Below are 23,359 nucleotides of genomic sequence, written 5' to 3'. Positions count from 1 at the left end.
ACTTCCATCAATACTATATGAGAGAGTCCATCTCCTCACATCCTCGCCAGTACTAGGAACTATCACTCTTTAACCCTGACCAGTCTAATAATAAGCAAATAACAGCTTACTGTTATTTTAATTTGCATCTCTTAGGCAATTAGTAGGGTTGGGCATCTTTTCAAATCTAATAGCCATTTGATTCCAGCTATAAATTGCTTGAAGAAATCCTTTGTCCGTATTCTTGATTGATATTGTTCCTTTCTTTATTGATTTGAAATAACTATTTATAAAATAAGAATATTAACCGTTTGTCTTCATAGATAGTTGTCAGTATTTTTCCCAGGCTATGACTTTCAATTTTGCAGATTTTCTGGCATGCAAAAAATTAAGTTTTGGGGGGGCATGCTGGAACTCAAGCCCTGGCCCAAAATATGTTAATGTAAACTATTTATCATGGAATTTTAAGTTTTATCAAGTTTAGGAAGGTTTCCTCTACTCCAAGATTATAGATATAATCAGCTCTATTTTTTTGTAACCTTCTGGTTTTATTTATTATGTTTAAATATTTCATCCACATAAAAATTTATTTTTAGTATGAGGTTGGATCTAACTTTATTTTGAAACTAAAAATATAGTCAACTATTCTATTTATTAAACAGTATATTCTTTTCCTACTCACCTAAAGTACCACTTTGATCATATATTATATTTCAACATATAGATGAATCTGCTCCTAAATTCTCAGTTGTGTGCCATAGACATATTTCTCTATTTTTCTGCCAATTCCATATTATTTTAATGATTACTGCATCCTTTTCTAGTAAGTTTTGTTAGCAGGTGAGGCAATTCCCTCCCTGAAACTACCCTTACCCCACAATCCCCAGCCCCAGCCTACCATTACTTCTTTTCAATATTTTCTTGGATATTTTCATGTAGGATATAAATCAAATTAAGAAATAAGTAATAAAGCATATACAAATATTTTTGTTGGAATTGCAGTAAATGGCTAAACTAATTTGAATAAAATTTACATTTTCATAATATTGAAGCAATCCATCAAAAGAACATTATATTTCCAGAATTACTTGACATGTCGTCATTACAGTTTCATAGTTGTCTTCATGTAAGTCAAACTATTTGTAAGTATATATGTAAACAGTTTAGTGTATACATATATAGTTTATTTGTAGACATCTGAGTCACCCCTATGAAAAAGTATAAGAAATGACAATATTTAAGACAATATTGTACAACAGAAATGGTACTGAACTTAAGAAAGTATTCAATGACCAGATCTTTCACTTCTTTATGGCTGTTTGATGTAGAGCAATATACTTACCTTCTGAGTAGTCTGTTTCCCTATTATAAGATGGCATAATAACACTTCTCCAAGGATCACTGTGAAGATCAATTTTAAAATGTTCAGGAGCATCTATGTAATACTTGGCAACTTGGCATAAAAGAGTTACTTTATGAATGCATTTTTTTTTTTTTACTATTCTCAGTTGTAAAATGGACTAGGTAAGGAAGGGATTTGAATGTTAAATTTGAAGGATCTGGGAAAATAATTCTTTCATCCTGAAGAGTGTAGGCTGGAAAGAAATCTACTAAAGTCCAAAAAATATATAAGTTAATGTTTATTCAAGTTAGGCCTCAGACTAAAAGATCTTAGCATCTAAAATAAAGTATAATTTTTTCCTAATGTAGAAATTGGTGGCACATTGTGAAGACTCTTAGAATGGGATAAAATGTGGATTCATTCTTTATAATTTTTAGTTTGATCCTAACCATTTAATAGCTGATGCTAAGAATTTTCAGAACTCTAATGTAATAAACTAAAACATCTAGATTATGTTTTAACCACCTGGACAAGAGATTATTTTATATAATTAATCTCTAAGATTTCTCTTGCCATCTAGGTTATACAAGTTGTACTCTGGAATTTTAAGGACAAAAATTCTCTCTTTCTCATTTTCTTGCTCTAGTTCTCATAGAACATCTTTTTGCACAGGTAAGCCTAGTTTCACAACAACAATCTGAGATTACTACCACATATTTTTTTAGACTAAAACAAATATAGTCTAAATTGGCATCAGGAATATTTGGTAAAATTCAATGAATGCATGTGGGCAGGAAATATGGTGGAATGAGATGGACATCATTACCCTAGGTAAATGTATTACTGCACATATGGTGAAATGCTACATCATGTATAACCAGGGAAATGAGAAGTTGTGCTGCAATTGTGTACAATCAATCAAAATGCATTCTGCCGTTATACACACCTAATTAAAATAAATAAATTAATAAAAAATTCAATGAATGCACATCCTTAATAATACATCATTCATTCATTTAGCCAATATTTATTACCCATAACTTACTAAACACTGAGGATTAAAACATTTATGAATATATAGTCCTTGCCTCTAAGAAATTCAAACCTAATGAAGATAATAACATATAAATATTCTTGTAAGTTCTACAAAAAATATTCATATGTTATCATGGGAGAAAAAAAAGAGAAACTTGAGCCCCTGTAACACAGCATTTTCCAACCTGCTGCTCTCAGTGTAGTGACCTCATGAACTACAATATCCTCAATGCCCCCCCCAAAACACCACAGTGTCTGCTTTCAAGTTAAGTATGGGAAATTCAGCATGCTATACTCCTCTTTGGAGAATTCACAATGCCCATTACCATGGTATAGCTCTGGAGATAGCTATTTTATTTATGTTTACCTAGCACTTCCCAACTTTTTAAAGATAGACACTGTTTTTACTTTTAATAACAACTAATCATTCCATAGAGTTTGTTTTCTGGGTAACACATTTGGGAAAATACTGAAAACGGGTTTTGTGTTAATCCTATTCTGCAAATTTTAATTATGTCATTAAAGCTTATGAAAATTCTGAGAGGTAAGAAGTAGACCTCCTTATTTTCAATTAAAGCTGAAAACCTGAGGGGTTACATATCTCTTCACTAATTTACAGGGATTATAAGTAGTCAGTAGAAATTCAGGTCTTTTTAACATGAAATCTACTTCTTCACTAATCAGCCTTTTTGGGTAATACATAGTGAACCTAAAAACCTCATGAGAAAGTGTAACATTTCTGGCTTGTTCATCTGAAATACCCTCTGGGAAGCCCCAACAAGTGTAAATTTTGTTTTTGTTTTTGTAGATGTATTTTAGTATATAGGTTTCTATATATTCAGCTTCCTGAGGATGTTCTTGGGTTACTGTGTCTTTAAAGTGTACTCAAAATAAGGCAACTATTTTAAGATGGTATATTCACCAAATAATCTCATCTCCTGTTTCCTGACTAGAAGCTAAGAAAGTTAAGATGATATCACATAGCTTAGAGTGATATCCAGAAGGTCTGATTCCATGTCTGGTATTTTATATAACAATCTCATTTTCTGGGAGAAAACAAGTGTGGAATCTTTAAGCCTGAATAGCCTTTTACTGAGAGACGTTTTAATGGAAGCCAAATCACTTTGCATCAAGTTGCAAGAGTTTGGCTTTCTCTTCACATTTCCCTTGGGGGGATGTGCATTGTCAGTCCTAAAGACTGTGCATCTGGTGAAGGCAGCAACTGCCCTAGTCTCTTACCCTGGGAACTGTAATGAATACCTTTGGCTTTTGTCCTTTCCATTCTATTGAAAATAACTTATTGTTTAGCTCAGGTTATTAGACTGTGCATTTGTCTTTCTTTTTCATCTGTTTTCTTAATTCTGGGTTTGAAAAAAGAAACAGTTGCAAATGCTGTCATTATCAAGACTTTTGGGCAGGTAGAGATTACATGTATTTGTTTAAGAATCTAGATTCATCCAATGTAGTATGAATGAGCTTTTCCTAACACACTTGTAAGGAAAGGAGCCCTTAGCAGTTGTTTTACATTCTAAAAAATAAGTACTTAGTATTCTTTAGCTAAGCAAAATGAAGAAAACTAGCTAATATGCAAATTGGAATAAAGAGTTGAGATGGCTAAAATTTTGAGTAATTAAGCCCAGTTCCTTTTATTTTCTTGAAAGCTTCTCAAGAAATGTTGACAGAGAAGACTGAAATATTTTTGCATACATTTGTTGTTATACATTTCTTGTAAAGGGCCATGTTCCTTGCTCTTATCTCTGTGCTTCTGAATATACCGCCCTTCAGCTTAGAATGCCTTTCCTCTCTTGAAGCTTATATCTACTCATCATTTATACTTACTAAGGTGCCAACTTTTCTAGCGAGCTTTTGCAATGACCTTTTAATACATATTTCAACAAACTATTTACCATTCTGTATTACTTGCCCATCAACTTGTACTTTGTCATAAAAGGCCCAGAGACCTTTACTTATTTCCTTTAAGTATCCAATCCAAAGTATAAGGACTTGTGCATAGCAAGTGGCAAAGGGGAACTGAATAAAAGATATTCTTCCAATCCCAGACAAGATAAAGATTTCATAAATGATATTCTAAATGTACAAATTCATGAACTCCCTGAAATCTTTAAAAGATTTTTTGTATATGTGCAATTTTATGTGGAGATGTACATAAAATTCTTAAGAGTTTGATGATGTGATAGAATAAACTAGGGACTTTAAAGTAGGTAAATTCCTAGTGAGAACAAACTGAGTTTTGTGTTTTTTTCTTGAATTCTGGGAATATTTCACCATTTAGTGCCATTGAAGCATTGATTGAGACCTTCCTTCCTGTATGACTGCAGAAGCTATAAACTATTTCAGTGAATACTCTTTTTTTTTTAACTCACAAAGGATTTCACATTGAAAGTTAGAGAAAATCTTGCTTAGTAACAGTATGTACTGCATATAATAATAGAACACAATTTGTATGAACAAGCAGTAAGATAGATTTCATTCATAAAAAACACCATGCTTCTGGCTAGATAAATGACTTCAAGTCCCAGAGAGAAATTATCATTTTTAGTTCTGGGATACCCTTATGCTACTTACACTTTTTAAAATTTAATACATTCACATGTTCAAATGTATTGAGATTTTTAAGCTTGTGAATGAAATTAGCAACGTGCTGTGGCTGTCAACATGATGCATTGCAATTCCCCCTGAGTGGTAGGGTTTAAAAATTAATTCAGCTCTTGCACCTGTTTGCCGGCATTCATCTGTTGAATTTATATCACATTTAATAAGTTTCTGTGACGCAACTTGTGTCCTTTTGCCTGGGATTCTTTAATATAGTGTTAAATTCTCACCCATCTGAAATTCAAGTAATATTACAAATTCAAACTGTTAATTAAAATCTGTGAACTTGAATGGTTCTGGATAAAACTGGCTTTACTCAGTAAGGTTCTTTTTAAACTTCTTCAGAGTCTCATGTAATCCCCAACTCCCACCAGGTTAAGTCTGATGACAACGTGATCTCACTATGGGTATCAGGATTTACAAATCTTGATAAAATAAGGAAAAACTTGAGTTGTAGGCTTCAGCAAAAAGGTAAAAAGGTATATTCCTGCTGAGATGAAATGAGAAACATGGTTCAAAACTAAAATCTTAAATTTTTTATATATTATTTTTTTTAAAGTGAATTAATTTGCTTAGCGCAGATTAGACAGCTCAAACTGAATCATGATTCCTATTACCTACGTAGGTGGTCAATATTAAATTTAATTACCAAATTACCTTTCTTTCTTTTCTTTTTTTGTGGTATTGAGGATTGAACTCAGGAGCATTCTACCTTGGATCTACATCCCTAGCCATTTTATCATTTTTTCCCTGTTATTTTTGAGACAAGATCTGGTTAAGTTGCCTAGGCTGGCCTCTAACTTGTAATTCCCCTGCCTCAGTCTCCCAAGTAGTTAGGATTATAGGCGTGTGCCACTGCTCTGTGCTCTAAACATCAAATCTGTAAGATGTGATTAAGGGTACTATAAAAAATACCTAAAAATGTGGAAGTGTCTTTGGAACTGGGAATTAGGTAGAAGGTGGAAAAATTTGGAAGAGCTTACTAGAAATCGCCTACATTGTCATAAACAAGCATAAAGGGGATTCTAGTGAGGGCATAGAGACAAGAGTGAATGGAGAACCTAAATCTTCTTAGATTAGAACGTTGGTAGAAATGTAGATAGTAAGGGCCATCTCATGAGGTCTCAGACAAAGATAATGAACTAGTATTCGAAACTGAAGTAAAGATCATCCTTGTTATACAGTTGCAAAGAAATTGGCAGAACTGTGTCCAAATTGTAGAACTTTGTGTAAAGTAGAAGTTAAAAGTAGTAAACTGAGAAATCTGATAGTAGAAATACCTAAGCAATAAAGCATTAAAGTCCTACATGGCTTCTTTTGTCCATATGAAGTAAAATGAGAGGAGAGAGACATGATTCAAAGGCAGAAATCATAATTTCAAAAGGGAAGCAATATAGATTTAGAAAACTCTCAGCCTGGATAGGGTAAATAATAAAAGAAATGTGTTTAGAAGAGAATACTTACAATGTGGCCAAGCAACTATTTGCTAAAGAAGGTTGATAATGGATAGAAAGAAGGCAGATTCTATTTATCAAAACAATGGGAGAATAAACTGTGATAGTTAATTTTAGGTGTCAACTTCGCTGGATTATGGAATAGCTATAGAACTAAAGTATGATTTCTGGGTGTTACATAAGAGTATTTCCAGAAAAGAGCATATGAGTGAGTAGACTGTGTGTAGAAAATTAAGCTATAATACGAATAAGTACCATCCACTAAGCTATGGACTTGAATAGAAGAATTTTAAAAAAGAAAAGAAAAAAAGCAGAAGGCAGTAATCTCTCTCTCTCTCCTGGAACTGGGATAGTTTTTCCACACGCAAACATCAGGATTCCAGGCTATCCAAACTTTGGAATCCTTGACTTACACCAGTGACCCCTATATTCTTAGGCCTTGGGCCAGAGTGACAGTTATATAATTGGCTTCCATTATTCAGCAACTTTTTGCATGCTACTGATACCCAGGATCTCTAGCTTTTGGATAGTTTATTGCAGGACTTCCTCTGCCTTCATAATTACATGGCCCAATTACCCCCAAATATCCATTCTCATCCATGTATCTATCCATCCATCCAAGATAGAAGAGAAGAAATAGGGTGATAGAGAACATAAAAAAGGTCAAATAAATAAGATTTTAATCTCGAATGTCTGCCTATTTGACCAGGCCTATCACTCCTTAAGCCAGCCTCTCTTGCGAACCTGTTACTCTCGAATTCCTGAGAAATCTGTAAATCCACTTGTGACATGTTAATTAACCAGCGAATAAATAGATTAAGTGAAGACAGATTTAATAACTTGAGGTCCTATAATTTAGGGGATTTTCCAGCATGATTCACGGATTGGCTAATGAAGACCATGTCAGCCTGAAGATCCTGAGATTGACCAGATCACCTGAGACTGACAGAACCTGTTTTGAGATCATAAAACTGACACCATTCTTGCATACCTTTCCATACTTACCCCTCACCAATTTTCCTTTAAAAGAAGAGCCGGGAACCTCTCCAATGTGTCTTTGACTCTCGAGAGATCCATATTCTCCCTTGAGTATGTATCTACTTTTCTAAATAAACCTCTATCTATGCTCTGATTGCCATGTGCTGAAATTATTTTCTGTATTCTAAGAGCCTGGCTTGTCCTGAGGCAAATTCCCCCTTCTTCTGGGAACACTTAAGACTCTTCTTTTGAGACATCTCTTATCTCATGACATATTAACTCACCCATCTATCATAATGAATCTGTCCTACTGGAGAACCCTGAGTTAATACAACCCTGAAGACCTTTCAGAGATCTTCAGGCAAGCTAGAATATGGAGGATAAAATTTTTAGTACCCATGGTACCTAAGTATTCCCTACCTTGTACTGTCTTGAAACTTTTCCTCCCAAATTCCACTGTAGAACCCCTTAGATGCCCCAGCTGGAGCTCAAGTGGGCCCAAATGTGGATTAATCTGCTACTTTAGAAGGTACAAATCATAAAAGTTGGCTGCATCTGTGTGGGGCTAATTCAGCACCTGAATAGAATGCAATAACTGTGAGGTCATGGCAATATTCACCTAGATTTCAAAAATTTTCATTAATAGCCCAGGGCCTAGGGAGAAACTTGTCACAAGAGTAGAGACACCTTAGAAGGCCCCATTTGCAACATTATACATTTTGAGATGGAACTGTTAATAAGAAATTCAGGTGGAGGTCTCTAGCAGGCCACTAGAAATGAGAGAGCTTGAAAATGTGGTCTATCTATCTATTTAGCCATCTATTCATCCTTCCATGTATCCATTTATCTAACTACCTAATCTACCCAACTATCAGATGAAGTTGGTAAGGGAAACAGTCTGAAGAGATGGGGAGATATTTCAGTGCAGCCTCAGATTTGGTGGAAAAAGAGAAGGAAAGCGGTTTCTCAGGGATTTTAGTAAACTAAATTTTATCATGGTTTGGTAACACACAGTCATAAAATAATTCTCAATGAAGATTATTAAGAAAGAAGAATTATAGGGTCCATCTTATTTATGTAAGGCTAGATATATTTTTTAATATAAGGTAGATGAATTATTTTAAAGGAGAGGAAAAATGACTTAGTTATGGCCAATTTTAAGAATTACACAAGTTTAAAGCATTACTTAAGTAATTATAACCCATGGGGAGCACTCAATTATGTAAGTAGAACTGTTATATATAATCCTTAAGCTTTGGTCATGATGCTATTATCACACAAATTTGTCACCCCTATGATCTAGCAGGAGTCATTTTAAATAAAGCAAATGTACACTGTCAAACAAGAAAATGTCAGGGATAACAACAGCACAAGTTAAACCCTCTATCTTGAAACCCAGGTGTTGGTGGTAGGGGATAGGGGTCTGAGTTTAGGGAGGAAAAGAGGTAGGGAGACAGAAGCAGTTGATACAAGAAGCAGAAACTAAAACATATACTAAATGCATATGTAAACAGAAGTTATTAGATAGTGAAGCAAAATAAGTAAAAATCTGAGTAAACAGACATTAATGACCCTAGAAAAAGTTAATTTTAGAAGGTAGAGACAGAGTGTTGCCAAACCACAATAATGATAATTCTTCTACTACTGAGGCTGCAAAATGATAATGTGGCCACTAAGTTGGATAATATCCAAAACAACACTTGAATTGCCATTTAATCTGTCAGAGATCTGCCTATGCAGCAGAGATAATATCTTCCTTATTAACATATATAACCTAATAATAATCCCTTCCTTTAAAATTTTTATTTCTTATTTGTTATTTTTAGATATATATAATAATAGTGTATTTTGACATATTATACATGTATGAAGTATAACTTATTCTAATTAGGATCCCATTCTTGCAGTTGTGCATGATGTGGAGTTTCACTGGTGCTGTATTCTTATATGAATGTAGGAAAGTTATTACTGTCTTCCCTATTCCCATCCCTCCTTTCTTCCCTTCCTTCCCCTTTATCTAATCAAATGAACTTCTGTTCTTCCCTCCCTACTCCTTGTTGTGTGTCAGCATCCACATATATGGAACCACCAACCTAGATGCCTTTCAACAGATGAATGGATAAAGAAAATGTGGTGTATATATACACAACAGAATATTACTCAGCCATAAAGAAGAATGAAATTATGGTATTTGCAGGTAAATGGATGGAACTTGAGACTATCATGCTAAGTGAAATAAGCCAATTCCAAAAAAACAGGTAAATGTTTTCTCTGATATGTGGATGCTAACACACAATAATCCCTTCCTATATATAGGTTCTAATAATATTTTTTATCATTTAAGTTTGCCTAAATATGTTTCTGCCTTCCGAAACCTAGCAAAGCCTGACATGACACTTTTTGCTTGGCTAGAAGGTTATTAGGTAGGAAAGAGGAGAACAGAAAGAGAGAAGCAAGAATTACATCATGTAGGGATCCTCAAGGGGAAATATGTTTATAAACCCCACTGAAGATGTGCTCAATACATGCATATATCCATGCACATACAAACATATACCATACACTCGGATATAAAATAGCAGATTAAATAAATAGGAAGAACTGTAGATAATAGAACATATAAGCTTGAATGTAAAATTATTTTATGCAATTATATTTAAAATATATTCAGTTTTAAAGTAATCAGTAGAGACTATAATGAAAGCATGAATACAAGAGTATTTTAAAAACCAATGAACCTTTTAGAAATGACTAGTGAATTTAAAAATTAAAGAGCAGTTCTCTTAAGACAGCAAACCAAAAAGGGTTGTTACCTACATTGTAACACAGATACAAAGACATGAAAATTATGAGAAATATGATAAATAACTATTATAGGAGTAGAGAGAATGAAAGAAAATAAACATAGGATGTCTAACATTTGGAAATGTTTAACATTTCCAGGAATAAATAAATATTAAAGAAGCTCCTATTATTTCATTAAGGACCAATAAAAACAGTCACAATCAAGCACAAGATCAGTGACAGGAGAATTCTAAAGGTAATCAGAGAAACAGAAAGATGAAATTATAAAATAATGAAAATTAGACTTTTATTAGCTATAGTAGATATCAAGAGAAAATGGAACAATATCCACAAATTACTGAGTAAAAATTATAAAATTGTCAATTCTGTACCCAACTAAATTATCATTCAAAACTGAAGACAAAATACTGATAAATTTAGACAAGTATAAAGTGTTTATTACTTATAGATCCTCACTGAAAATATTTAAAATATGGCCTTGTGTAAGAAGGAAACTAATCCCAAAAAGGAGTTCATGAAGAATTTAGAAGGTCAAAAAATCAGAAAATGTGCTGATAGATCCAAATCAGTACTGTGAAGCTTACTGTCTAAATAGAAAAGATGATATATTTTTTTTAATTTTTAGAAGATGTCTTCATCATTATGTACTTTCATTAGTGTCTAATACAAAGTGAACATTCAATAAATACTTGTTGATTAAATGTATATATGATCCATGTATGAAATAAGTCTGCATCTCATTGTCAGGTCAAATTCTTTATTCTGCTAATGGAGAAATTGAAAATACAGATAACCCAGTATTTTATGACATACAGAACCTGATTTACCACTTAAAATTACAGAGAAACTATTATAAATGCCAAAAGTTATTATAGTTTCCCTTATCATTGTAGGTCTGTGTATGCCTAATGTATAGTCAAATAATGATCACAATGATAAAATAAATAACAATGTTTAGGAAATTCTGAACCTGTTTACTTGACAAAAGTAAAGAGATAAGGGAAATACAAGAATGTAAAAGTTGACATAGACTCTTAATTTTAAATTCTGAGGAATACCTTTTTCAGATATTACATAATATTTTAAATACACCCACAAATAGGGAAAAACTTGGAAGTATTGGTCTTAACTTTTAGTTACAATTAAAGTTTGTACATCAAAACTAGTATTTAACTCACTGTTCACCCTCCTGATTCTAGAAATATGACCATTAATCTTTGTCAACCTATCAACATTTGGAATTCTCTTTTTGACATTGTTTTCAGTTGACTTGAACATTTTAAACTTGAAAATGAAAGCATAGAGTTATTTTCAGAGAATATTCCCAACACACAATAACTGATGGGTGACAATAGTGCTTTTAGGATGATGTTACAGACCGTTGATTCCCTCAACATTTTTTTGGGTGAGGTAAAAAGGACACATTACAACAATACCTACCATATACCCAAGATATGAATCATGTCAATCTCAAAAACAAGATGATAGTAAAATTGCCATATTAAAGTATCTGATTAAGATTTTAAAATGACGAGTTTATATAAATATCTATCATCAAATTTTCAAGGCTTCTGAAAAACTACTTGTAAGAACAAAAAATCATTTATTCTTCTTTTTTTAACCAATAGAGGACAAAATGGCCTAACCATTGATATGCTTCTTTACAAAATTAAATCAATGTGAACACTGCTAATATGCTGATCATACAATGCCAGCAGATTAATTTTCACTTGCAGAAGCACAAAAAGTATATAATGATCATAAATGAAGTAATGAGGTAAAGGAATGCCTTTTTCTTCCTCTGGAGAGGTTGGAAATTCAGCTAGAGTCATTAAACTCTAGAGGACCTGATTATACTGAATTACTGTCCTAAGAATCTGACCCAGCTAAAGATAACATTTAGGATAGAGGATTCCAACACAACAATGAATTCTAGGGATTTATAATCATATTAGGTCCTAGGATTGGATCCTGAGTTACTTGTCTTCCAGTCTTCTCAACCCTCTCATATCCTAGTTACTTCTTCATTTGTTTGTTCATTCATCCTTTCATATATGCAATTAATGAGTTTCTAGTGGGTCCGAGGGACTTTGCCATAAATAGGCATAATTTCTTCCCCTAAAAACCCTAGTTCAAGAAGTTTCCTTGTCTATAATTTCTACCCAATTTCTCTTCTTATTAACTCTCTTTCCCTACACTGAAATCCATTGTTCCTTTCTCTTTGGTGCCTCTATATTTTTTGTTCATGACTCCACTATATCCAGCATTTGTCATAGGATACAGAGTGAGTTGTATACACAACTGTCTCTCTTAGTATCTAACCTCTTTATACTTCAGTTTCCTTCACTAATAGAGATAAACCAATACTTTCTTCATGCATTGTTATGAGGGGTAATGAGTTTATATAAATATCTACCATCAAATTTTCAGTTAATATATGAAAATAACTTAAGAGAGTACCTAGTATTGCTCAGTAAGTGTCAGTATTACTTATTAATATCAAATTAAGTTTTAGTAGCGTGGGGAAGTAAGAATTAGGGAACAAAATCTACCAAGTTATGCTGTTTATGTATGAATATACCTCAATTCATCATATATATGTGTGTGTGTATTTGCATGAAATATATATATATGTATGCGTGCATATATATATGTATATATATAAATGCACTAACTAAATTAATAACAATAGAATAGAGATCAGTAGAATAAAGCAAGCAGATCAGGCAGAGGGAGGAACAGAAGGAAAGAAAAGGTACTAGAGAATAAGACTGATCAAACTATGCTATGTGCATAATATGACATAATGAATATCACAATTATGTATAATTATAATGCACCAATAAAAAATTAGAGTAAATCCTTAATAATTTGGGATTGGAACACTTCCTGTTCTCTACTAAAAACTGAGACTAGCTCATATTTTTTTTTAAAAAAAGAAACAAGTTTTAGGGTTTTTTTTATCCTTATTTCACTCTCTTCTAAGTTGGACTTCTTGTATAGAATGTCTCCTCATTAGTTTAATTATGAAATATTACTCGACAATTTAGCTGGAATGAAATTACCATATTAAAATACAATATATAACAATAGTTTTAATCATAAAACTTAAAATGACAGAACAATAAGTTTATTATCTTAGATGATGGCAACAACAACTATGACACACTGGCAAGCCATACAAATTTGACTGTAAGTTTGACCACATTTCTATCACAGTGATAATTGAACACTCTTAAAACCTTTACTTTTATTTTGTATTGTGGCAATGTTAATATATATACTGTATATATTCATATGTTAGTATATATACTTTTGGGGGAAACATGGAGGAATTAAAAAAATGCATATTTTTAAACAATAAAGGACAAATTGGCTTAACTCCATCAGGAAAAAGTTTCTATTCCTACTAAAATTTGATGGCAATCATAATTTCTTAATGAATGTTTAATCTATTTATTTTTAATTTGAAGGTCTCTGTATTAATGAAACCTTGTTGAATAAAGATGATGATTTCAAATAGGAGTTGAGGCATGAGTCATCAATTTAAATCATCTTTTTAATTTTTTGAGTTCAACCTATTATATAATATGTTAATATAGGTAACTTCATGACACCTAAATTATCATTTGACATTTCATCAGTAAAATTATTTCTTTGGAAAAATATATTTACATGTTCCATTGCAGAAAAAGATGACATTTTTCCCCTTCCTAAAAGCTACGTAAGCTTGGAATGAAGTGATCAACCTATCATAGATCACATTGCTTAGCTGAGAATAGAGGAAGACCATAGCTAAATATTGCATGTCGTGCATTTGTTTGCTCTCTCAATTACCCTGGTTCTAGATGGAAAATAAAGAAAATATGGGTATGAGTGTATTTGCACTTCAAATTTCACAGAGAACATTCCCATACACTATCTCATTGGTTGGTCATGAAAGAAATAGGTATTTCCATTTTCCAGACTAGGAAATAATCAGACTTATTACAGAATTCTACTGGCTATACTGTGATTCCAAGTATGGTAGGTGGTCTTCCCTGTCCTGGATTATTAGTTTTTAGAAAGCAAAGGAAATGATTTTTACTTTCATAGTTTGAGTTTTTAACAAATAAAACAAATGAGTAAATGAATTAAATAGATACTTTTCAAAAGAAGAAATACAAATGGCCAACAAATACATGAATAAATTTTCAGTATTGTCAGCAATTAGGGAAATACAAGTCAAAAAACTATATTGAGATCTCATTTCACACCAGCCAGAATGGCAGTCATGAAGAATACAAACAAATATAGATGTGGAGAAAAAGAAACACTTTTATATTGTTGGTGGGATCATAATAATCAACAACTATGGAAATCAGCATAGAAGCTCCTCAAAAGACTGAGTATGAAATTACCCGATGACCCAGCTGTACCTACTCTTCAGTATTTATCCTAAAGAATTAAAGTCATCATAGTATAGTGATACATACATACCCACATTTACAGCAGCACAATCCACAATGGCCGAATTATGGAACCAAATAAGTGTCTATTAATGGATGAATACATAAAGTAAACGTAGTATATGTACACCGTGGAGCTTTATTCAGCCATAAAGAAGAATGAAATTATGTTATTTATAGGAAAATGGATACAACTTGAGAACATTATGTTAAGCCAAATAAGCAAAGCTAAAGTCATTGGTCATTTTTCTCTTATATGTGGAAGTTAGACAGGAAAAAGGGAAAAAAAAGGGTGGAGAGAAATCTCATGAAAACCCAAGGGACATCAGTAGAATAAAGAAAAGAAACCAAAGGGAGAAAGGAGGAGAAGGAAAGGGGAAATATTGGGAAATGATATTTGACAAATTATATTGTTATATTGTGTGCATTTATGATATATAACAACAAATCCCACCAGTTTGTACAACTATAATACACCAATAAAATTGTGAAAAAAATATGGTGTTTAATATGGGTCAGGAACTGTGTTGCTTATTTCCTAGAATTCTTGAGAGTTTTGGATGTATTAATACACATTCATTAGAATCAGAAAATATATATAAATATAGTCTCCACACATTACAGCTTGTCAATATACATATTTGTTAAATAAGATATTGCTTAGGAACTATACAAGGTTCAGTAGAATCCCTATAATTCACGTCTACCCAGAACATGTGAATGTGACCTAAATTGGAAATGGGATGTTTGCAGATGCAATAACTGAGATGAAGACATAGTGGATTAGGGTGGGCCCTAAATCCTACGAGTTGTGCCTTACAAGAAGGAAACTGGGACACAAAGATAGATACTCAGAGAGAACACTAAATGAAGGATACTAAGATGTTAGTAACCACCAGATGCTGGAAGTTAAGGAAGGATTCTCCTCTAGAGTCCTGCTTATGTCTTGATTTCAGTTTTTAAGTCTCCAAGATAGAAAGAATACAACTCTGTTGTTCTAAACCACCAAGTTGATAGTATTTTTACTGATAATCCTGGGTAACTAATGCAGAAATCCTCCCAATGCTTCCCATACATCCTTCAAGAAATAGCTCTCATAAAACATCTCCACTTAATATACTTGACAGATTAGTCCATTTCTCTGTTTGAGTGTCTGAGGGTAGCACCTTACTATATAGTGTTAATGTGGAGTCCTAGTCCCATCAAAAAATTCTGTGCTTACAGCTCACTCTGCTAACTATTGTCATTATATAATTGAATCAAATATTATCTAAACTGATGAAATACAAATGTGAAAAGAAAGACAGCTGCTGATTCCATGAAAATTAAGGTGTAGATATGGGAAACTGTGGATAAAGTATTCGAGTACTTTAAGAAGTGCAATCAAATTAGGTGTGCATGAGACAGTTATAAGACTGAAAAAGTCATGAGAATCTAGAAAAAAATCCCCAGACTGCTTTGCAAATACCTTGAAATTCTTATTTCATTTTAATAGCAATAATTTCCATCTTGTAGGACATATACCATGAATGTGGTTTATTAAAGAATGAACTTTATGGAATTGCCATTAGGACATAAGCATCCATATATACATATGTACTTGCATAGGTTCTATAATCCTCTGCTTTATCATATATTCTAATAACCAAACAATCATAACTCTAGGTCACAAAAAGAAAATATTTTTAGGACTTCAAAATGGCGGGACAGAAAGAGGCAGTGTCCTGTGACGCTCTATGACCTAGGTCTCACGTAGTTGGAATACAAGATCTGAGAGAGTATGAGAGGACCCCTATACAGTGGATTTTTACAGAAATCACCAGCACTGTGACCCCCATGCAAAAATCAGAACCTCTGCATTAGAGTAGGACTCCGGACTCTGGGCCCAAAGCCTGCAGTTCTTGTTCACGCACAGCTCTCAATTGGTTTAGCAGAATCACCTATCAGCACCTCTGCAGAACTCCAGACTGTGCCTGGCTCCCCGACAGGTCACTTGGCTGCTACCTATCCACAGCACAAAGCCATCGTCTAGCTCCCCCCACCTCACCAGACACCCTGACACTGGAAGCAGACCAACTGCATCTTGGAAAAACTTTCTTGCCATATTTGGTGGTTGTGGCTCTCAGATCAGATCTCCATCTGAGCAGTTACCTGGTTTCCAACTCCCCCTGCCCCCCAGTGGTGGTAACTCGCACAGTGACCACCAAACACAAAAACAGCTCTTAGTTGATCAGGAATGCAGTGGGACGAGGGCACCACCCACCTGGTATGAACCTGGGGGTCAGAGGTCCCACAGTTGGGATCTGATAAGTAAGAGAGGGGAGGGGACTAATATCTGGAGCATAACAGAGAGACCAGGATCTGGGAAATCTCCAAGCAAGAGAGGGAAATGATAATGGGTGCTCAATTCAGACGAGATATCACAAAAAGAGACCCGTGAGGTGCAGTTTTTCTGCTGGGATTAGTGGGTGGCATTCCCCACTTCCAGACACTCTACACCAGGTCCAGTCTTCTCACCGTGGTTACCTACACCATTCTGAGGGCAGAGACACTAGCTTAAAACTGACAACCCCACCTACTGAATGAGAAGAGAAGCAGGAAAAAAAAGAATCTCAAAAACTACCAACAACCCTGGTTTCTTCTTTCGAATATTTTTTTCTTTATCTTTCTCTTCTATCTTTCTATCCTCTAGCCCTCACATCCCCAATATATGTGAAATCAAGAAATTTGCATGAAATAGAACTTTGAGGACTGAGTCACCTGAATAATATAGAGAAGTTCCATAAGCCCCCCTTTTTCTTCTCTCTTTTCTTTTTTTCCTTATTTTGCTCTTTCTTCTTCTTTCACCCTCCAAATGTTACTTTTTTTACATCCTGTATTTTTCTAAATAAATATGTGTGTTTGTTTTACGCACTCTACTGTCTTCCCATGTACTTGTCTACCCTAAATTACTTTATGTCTATTCCCCTGCTACTAACCCTCTTCATTAGACTTCTCCTTCACATTTTCTAAGATCTATTAACTCTATACCCTCACATTTTTCCGTCTCAGCATATCGTCCTACACCCAACCCCCAGTTCATTGTCCACTGCCAGATACTGGAAGCCTTTTTATGAAACTACTGATTATATTTTAAATAATAATTGAATCCAACATTTCTGGACATTGAGACTAAACTGTAAATGTCTTAATAACAACAATTTGTTCATAGGAGATGCATTGCTGATATTGGGATCTGTTATCATTGTCCTTCCCCACAAAGGAGGGATCTTGGAACCCTACAAGAGCACTACAAATCTATAGGGTAAAAACAATAACACACCAGACCCACAGAACTGGAAAGGAAGACACACAAGTAACATGAAAAGACAAGGGAAGAAAGTACCACAAACAAATCAAGACAACACATTATGAGAATCATTGGCAAGCTACAGCAGAAAAAATGACAGAGAAAGATTTCAGGATATACATGGTTAAAATGTTCTGTGAACTCAAAGAAGACATAAGAGAACAAATACAATCAGTGAAAGATCACTTCAACAATGAGCTACATAAACAAATCCAAAAGATCACCTCATCACAAGGAGATAGAGGTTCTTAAAAAAAAAGAGAGAGAGAGAGAAAAAAACAGAAGTCCTTGAAATGAAAGAAATAATAAACCAAATTAAAACTCAAATGAAAGCATCACTAACAGAGTAGACCACGTGGAAGATAGGACATCAGACAATGAAGATAAAATATATCATCTTGAAAAGAACATAGACCACACAGCAAAAATGGTAAGAAACAAAGAGCAGAACATTCAAGAAATATGGGATAGCAAAAAAAGACCAAATTTAAGAGTTATTGGGATAGAGGAAGGCACAGAGGTCCAAACCAAAGGAATGAACAATCTATTCAATGAAACAATACCAGAAAAGTTTCCAAACATGAAGAATGAATGGGAAATCCAAATTCAAGAAGCCTACAGGATGCCGAATGTACAAAATCACCACAGATCCACACCAAGGCACATTAAAATGAAAATGCCTAGCATACAGAATAAGGAGAGAATTTTAAAAGCCACAAGAGAAAGAAATAAGATTACATATAGGAGAAAACCAATTAGAGTAATGGCAGATTTTTCAACACAGACCTTGAAAGATAGAAGATACTGGAGCAAAATATATCAAGCTCTGAAAGATAATGGGTGCCAACCAAGAATCTTGTATCCAGCAAAACTAAGCTTTAGATTTGAAGAGTAAATAAAAACCTTCCACGATAAACAAAAATTAAATGAATTTATAGCTAGAAAACTGGTGAAAACAACCTTGACAAAATATTCCATGAAAAGGAAATGAAAAACAACAATAAAAATCAGCAGAGGGAGGTATTATACTAAAAGAAAAATTAATCAAAGAGGAAAACCAAGTCAAGTTAAGTAACAAAAATAAACAAATATGGCTGGAAATACTAACCATGTCTCAATAATAACCCTAAATGTTAACAGCTTAAACTTACCAATCAAAAGACATAGGCAAGGAGATTGGATTTTAAAAAGACCCAACAATATGCTGCCTCCAGGAGACTCATCTGATAGGAAAAGACATACACAGACTGAAGGTGAAAGGTTGGGAAAAATCATATCACTCACATGGACTGCAGAAGCAAGCAGGGATTTCCATCCTCATATCAAATAAAGTAGACTTCAAGCCAAAGTTAATCAAAAGGGATAAAGATGAATATTACATACTTCTCAAGGGAATGATACAACAACAAGACATAACAATCATAAATATATATGCCCCAAACAATGGTGCAGCTATATTCATCAAACAAACTCTTCTCAAGTTTGAGAGTCAAATTGACCACAACACAATAATCTTGGGTGACTTTAACACACTTCTCTCACCATTAGATAGAAAAGTTGAATAAAGAAACTAGAGAACTTAATAACACAATCAATAACTTAGACTTAACTGACATATATAGAATATTTCAATCTGCATTAAGCAGATACACATTCTTCTCAGCAGCACATGGATTCTTCTCTAAAATAGACCATTTACTATGCCACAAAGCAATTCTTAGCAAATAAAAAAATGTATAGATACTACCATGAATTTTATCAGATTATAATGGAATGAAATAGGAAATCAATGACAAAATAAAAAGTAAAAATTTCTCCATCACCTGGAGACTAAATAATATGCTACTGAATGGACAATGGGTTACAGAAGACATCAAGAAGGAGATTAAAAACTTCTTAGAGGTAAATGAGAACATAGACACAACATATCGAAATTTCTGGGACACTATGAAAGCAGTACCAAGAGGAAAATTCATTGCATGGAGTTCATTCCTTAAAACAAGAAAAAGTCAACAAATAAATAGCCTCATACTACATCTCAAAGCCCTAGAAAGAGAAGAACAAATCAGTAGCAAAAAAACAGTAGAAGGCAATAAATAATTAAAATTAGAATGAAATCGAAACAAAAGAAACAACTGAAAAAATTGACAAAAACAAAAAGTTGGTTCTTTGAAAAAATAAATAAAATTGACAGACCCTTAGCCACACTAATGAAGAGAAGGAGAGAGAGAACTCAAATTACCAGCATTCATAATGAAAAAGGTAATATCACAACAGACACTACAGAAATACAGAGGATAATTAGAAATTAGTTTGAAATCTTATACTCAATAAAATAGATGACATTGAAGGCATCAACAAATTTCTTAAGTCACATAATTTGCCAGATTGAGTCAGGAAGATATACATAATTTAAACAGACCGTCTAACATTGACTATCTAACACAGACTATCTAACATTGTAGTATTATTTCCCCACATTTACACATTTAGAGGATCCAGGCCCAGAAAAGTTAATTTCTTAAAAGCAGATTCCCAATTACATCTCAAATTCACGAACTTACATATTCTATATCACTACTCTCTTATTAATTAGGTTATAATCTTGATCTCCTACATCTGAGTTGCACTAGTTATCAGATAAGGTTTTTTCACTGGACAATCTTCCTAGGATGCTTGGTAGCTCTAAGCCCTTATTTTCAATACCAGAACATTTTGGACTTTCTTATAAATAAACAACATGTGTGACTTCTCACTGCTTTTCTTTTTAATACGGTAAACAAAGTCAAAACATACTTACATAAAGAATGACAGAAAGGATAAGGTGGAGTCATGTTAGTGAGTATGAAGTAAGAAAAATAGGTACACAAGAAAAAAGATGAATTTAATGTCAGCATACTAGTATAAATTATTTTTTGGGAAAAATATCATGAAATGTTTTATGTTCACATAACCCACAAGAATTCTGCTCTCACTTGCCTAAAGGAATCTTAATGGTAAGTTGTAAGGGCCCTAAATTATGCAGCTTAAAAAATTAAACACTTATTCAATACTTCATATTTCATTATCCTAAGTAGAACAAGATATTATTCAATTATGCCATAAAATAATTAACATATGGCTTCTACATCTAAATGATCTGAATAAATTCATTATTAAATTTCATTCTTGAAACTATGGATAATATTAAGATAGTGGTAATCAATATTAGGTTCTGTTGATATGCCATACAAATATTCCTTATCTTCTTTAACTACTTAAGAAATTAAGTAGGAACCACTGAAAGAAATTTTAACACAGTTTTTGATAAATACAAATGATTTAGGGTTTTAGATGGTCCAAAAAGACAAATAATTAAACATTGGAATTCTCCTAAATAACTGCAGGAGTTGTATTTCTACCTTGGAAAACTTTCATCTGTGAAACAACTCTGGCTTCAAACAGAAGGGCTATAATAAAACATCTCCTAGCTAGACACAGGTTCAAGAGGTTCATGGTGGTGAACAGCAGAAAAGATGAAATGTTTCAATAAGCCCCTCAGGCTGATATAGTTAGCATTCACAAAGTAAAATAACCTATACATCACATACCCTTTGTTAGCTTGTTGTTTAGAATAGATGTATGAGTCACTGGATTTTATTTTAGTAGTTGGGCAATGCAATTCTCCTTTTGCCCAAAATATTAAAATGCAGAAATGTGAAACTAAGAGAGGTAATGTCAAATCTTATATAGGTTGCTTATCAACCACTGTGATGGATCAAGAAGTTCTTTTGCTCTTGTCATTCCATGTTTCACCTTGGTAGGCACAGATAGTATATCATCTCAAGGAAAAAAAATCTATTATTATACTAACAAGCAACCCGCAGTGTGTGTGGTTTATACACACACACACGCGCACACACACACACACATACACACACATACACACATATATATTTAACTGTGTGAAGAGAAACAGTGCTGGGTTGGGGGGATGTCTGCAAAACCAGAAGAACTAACATTAGAGAAGAATAGGCAAGATTCTACCCTGAATCACTTCAGATACAAATGAATCCCTCTGGGAGTCTGGGGTGGGGTGGGGAGAAAACATATTTCTTTCTTTCTTCTTACTACTTAGAATTAATGAAGGTACCTGCAACAATGCTGGCAAGTTGCTGGGTTCTTGTGATGGGGTATATGCTACGTGCTTGAACGATTGCTGAAGCAATTTTCTTGGCATGCTTCTCCTCCCCGTATGCTCGTAGGATGGATGAAAGTGCCTGCTGATCTAAAGCATTCACAACGTCAGCAGCGGTGGGCATGTCTGGGTACCTGCACACAAAAAGAACCAATTAGTTCACTGACATCAATATTCGTTGACAAGAGGTAAAAACTTAAGAGTACTAGGATGTAAAGTCAAACACACAAAACACACATGCTAGGAGAGTTTCTGAGTTTTTTTAAATATTATTTTTTTAGTTGTAGATGGACACAATACATTATTAATTCACTCATTCATTCATTTTTATGTGGTGCTGAGAATCAAACCCAGGCTTCACATGTACTAGGTAAGTGCTCTACCATTGAGCTACAAACCCAGCCCAGTTTCTGAGATATTAAAGTTTAAGAATGAAATCTTACACAAATAAAATAGATTCTCCATTTCAAATGCTCATCTTTATGGGAAGGGTTAGGGGTACTGTTTGTAACATCTATCAAGGTCAAAGCATATGGAAGTTAAAAATATATTATTAACCATTAACCTTAATTCATAGAGGAGGTATTATTATGTCTGTAGATTTGTATTTTTTCAAACTAAAATAAAGTAAAATGTTTAAGTCCTTTGGGTATATACCAAGGAATAGGATAACTGGGTCAAATGGTGGTTCCATTCCAAGATTTCTGAGGAATCTCCCTACTGCTTTCCATTATGGTTGCACAAATTTGCAGCCCCACAAGCAATGTATAAATGTGCCTTTTTCCTCACCTGTATTTATTGTTACTTGTACTCTTGATAATTGCCATTCTGAATGGAGAAAGATGAAATCTCAGTTAGTTTTAATTTGCATTTCTCTGATTGTTACTGCTGATGAACATATATTTTTTTTGACCATTTGCATTTCTTCTTCTGTAAAGTGCCTGTTCAGTTTCTTAGTCCATTTATTAATTGGGTTATTTGTTATTTTTTATGGTATTAAGTTTTTTGATTACTTTGTATATTCTGGAGATTAATGCTCTATATGAGGTGCAGGTGGCAAAGATTTTCTCCTATTCTTTGGCTTTTACTTTTACATTCTTGATTGTTTCCTTTGCTGTGAAGATTTTTAGCTTGTTACCATCCCGCTTATTGAATCTTGATTTTATTTCTTGCACTTTA

At 33.6% G+C, this 23,359-nt stretch overlaps 1 protein-coding gene across 2 annotated transcripts in view; it reads right to left on the bottom strand.

The window, feature by feature from the left end:
• METTL15 (methyltransferase 15, mitochondrial 12S rRNA N4-cytidine) overlaps positions 1–23,359 on the bottom strand; it is a 235,173-nt gene that overhangs the window by 14,187 nt on the left and 197,627 nt on the right. For both annotated transcript variants that reach the window (XM_081261711.1, XM_081261710.1), the window contains exon 6: positions 22,136–22,314. In XM_081261711.1, coding sequence (XP_081117837.1) covers positions 22,136–22,314 — 179 coding nt within the window. The remainder of the gene's footprint in view (positions 1–22,135; positions 22,315–23,359) is intronic.

This window comes from Spermophilus citellus, assembly GCF_964194105.1.
Source record: "Spermophilus citellus genome assembly, chromosome: 2".
Classification (NCBI taxonomy): domain Eukaryota; kingdom Metazoa; phylum Chordata; class Mammalia; order Rodentia; family Sciuridae; genus Spermophilus; species Spermophilus citellus.
This window is presented reverse-complemented; position numbering and strand designations above follow the sequence as displayed.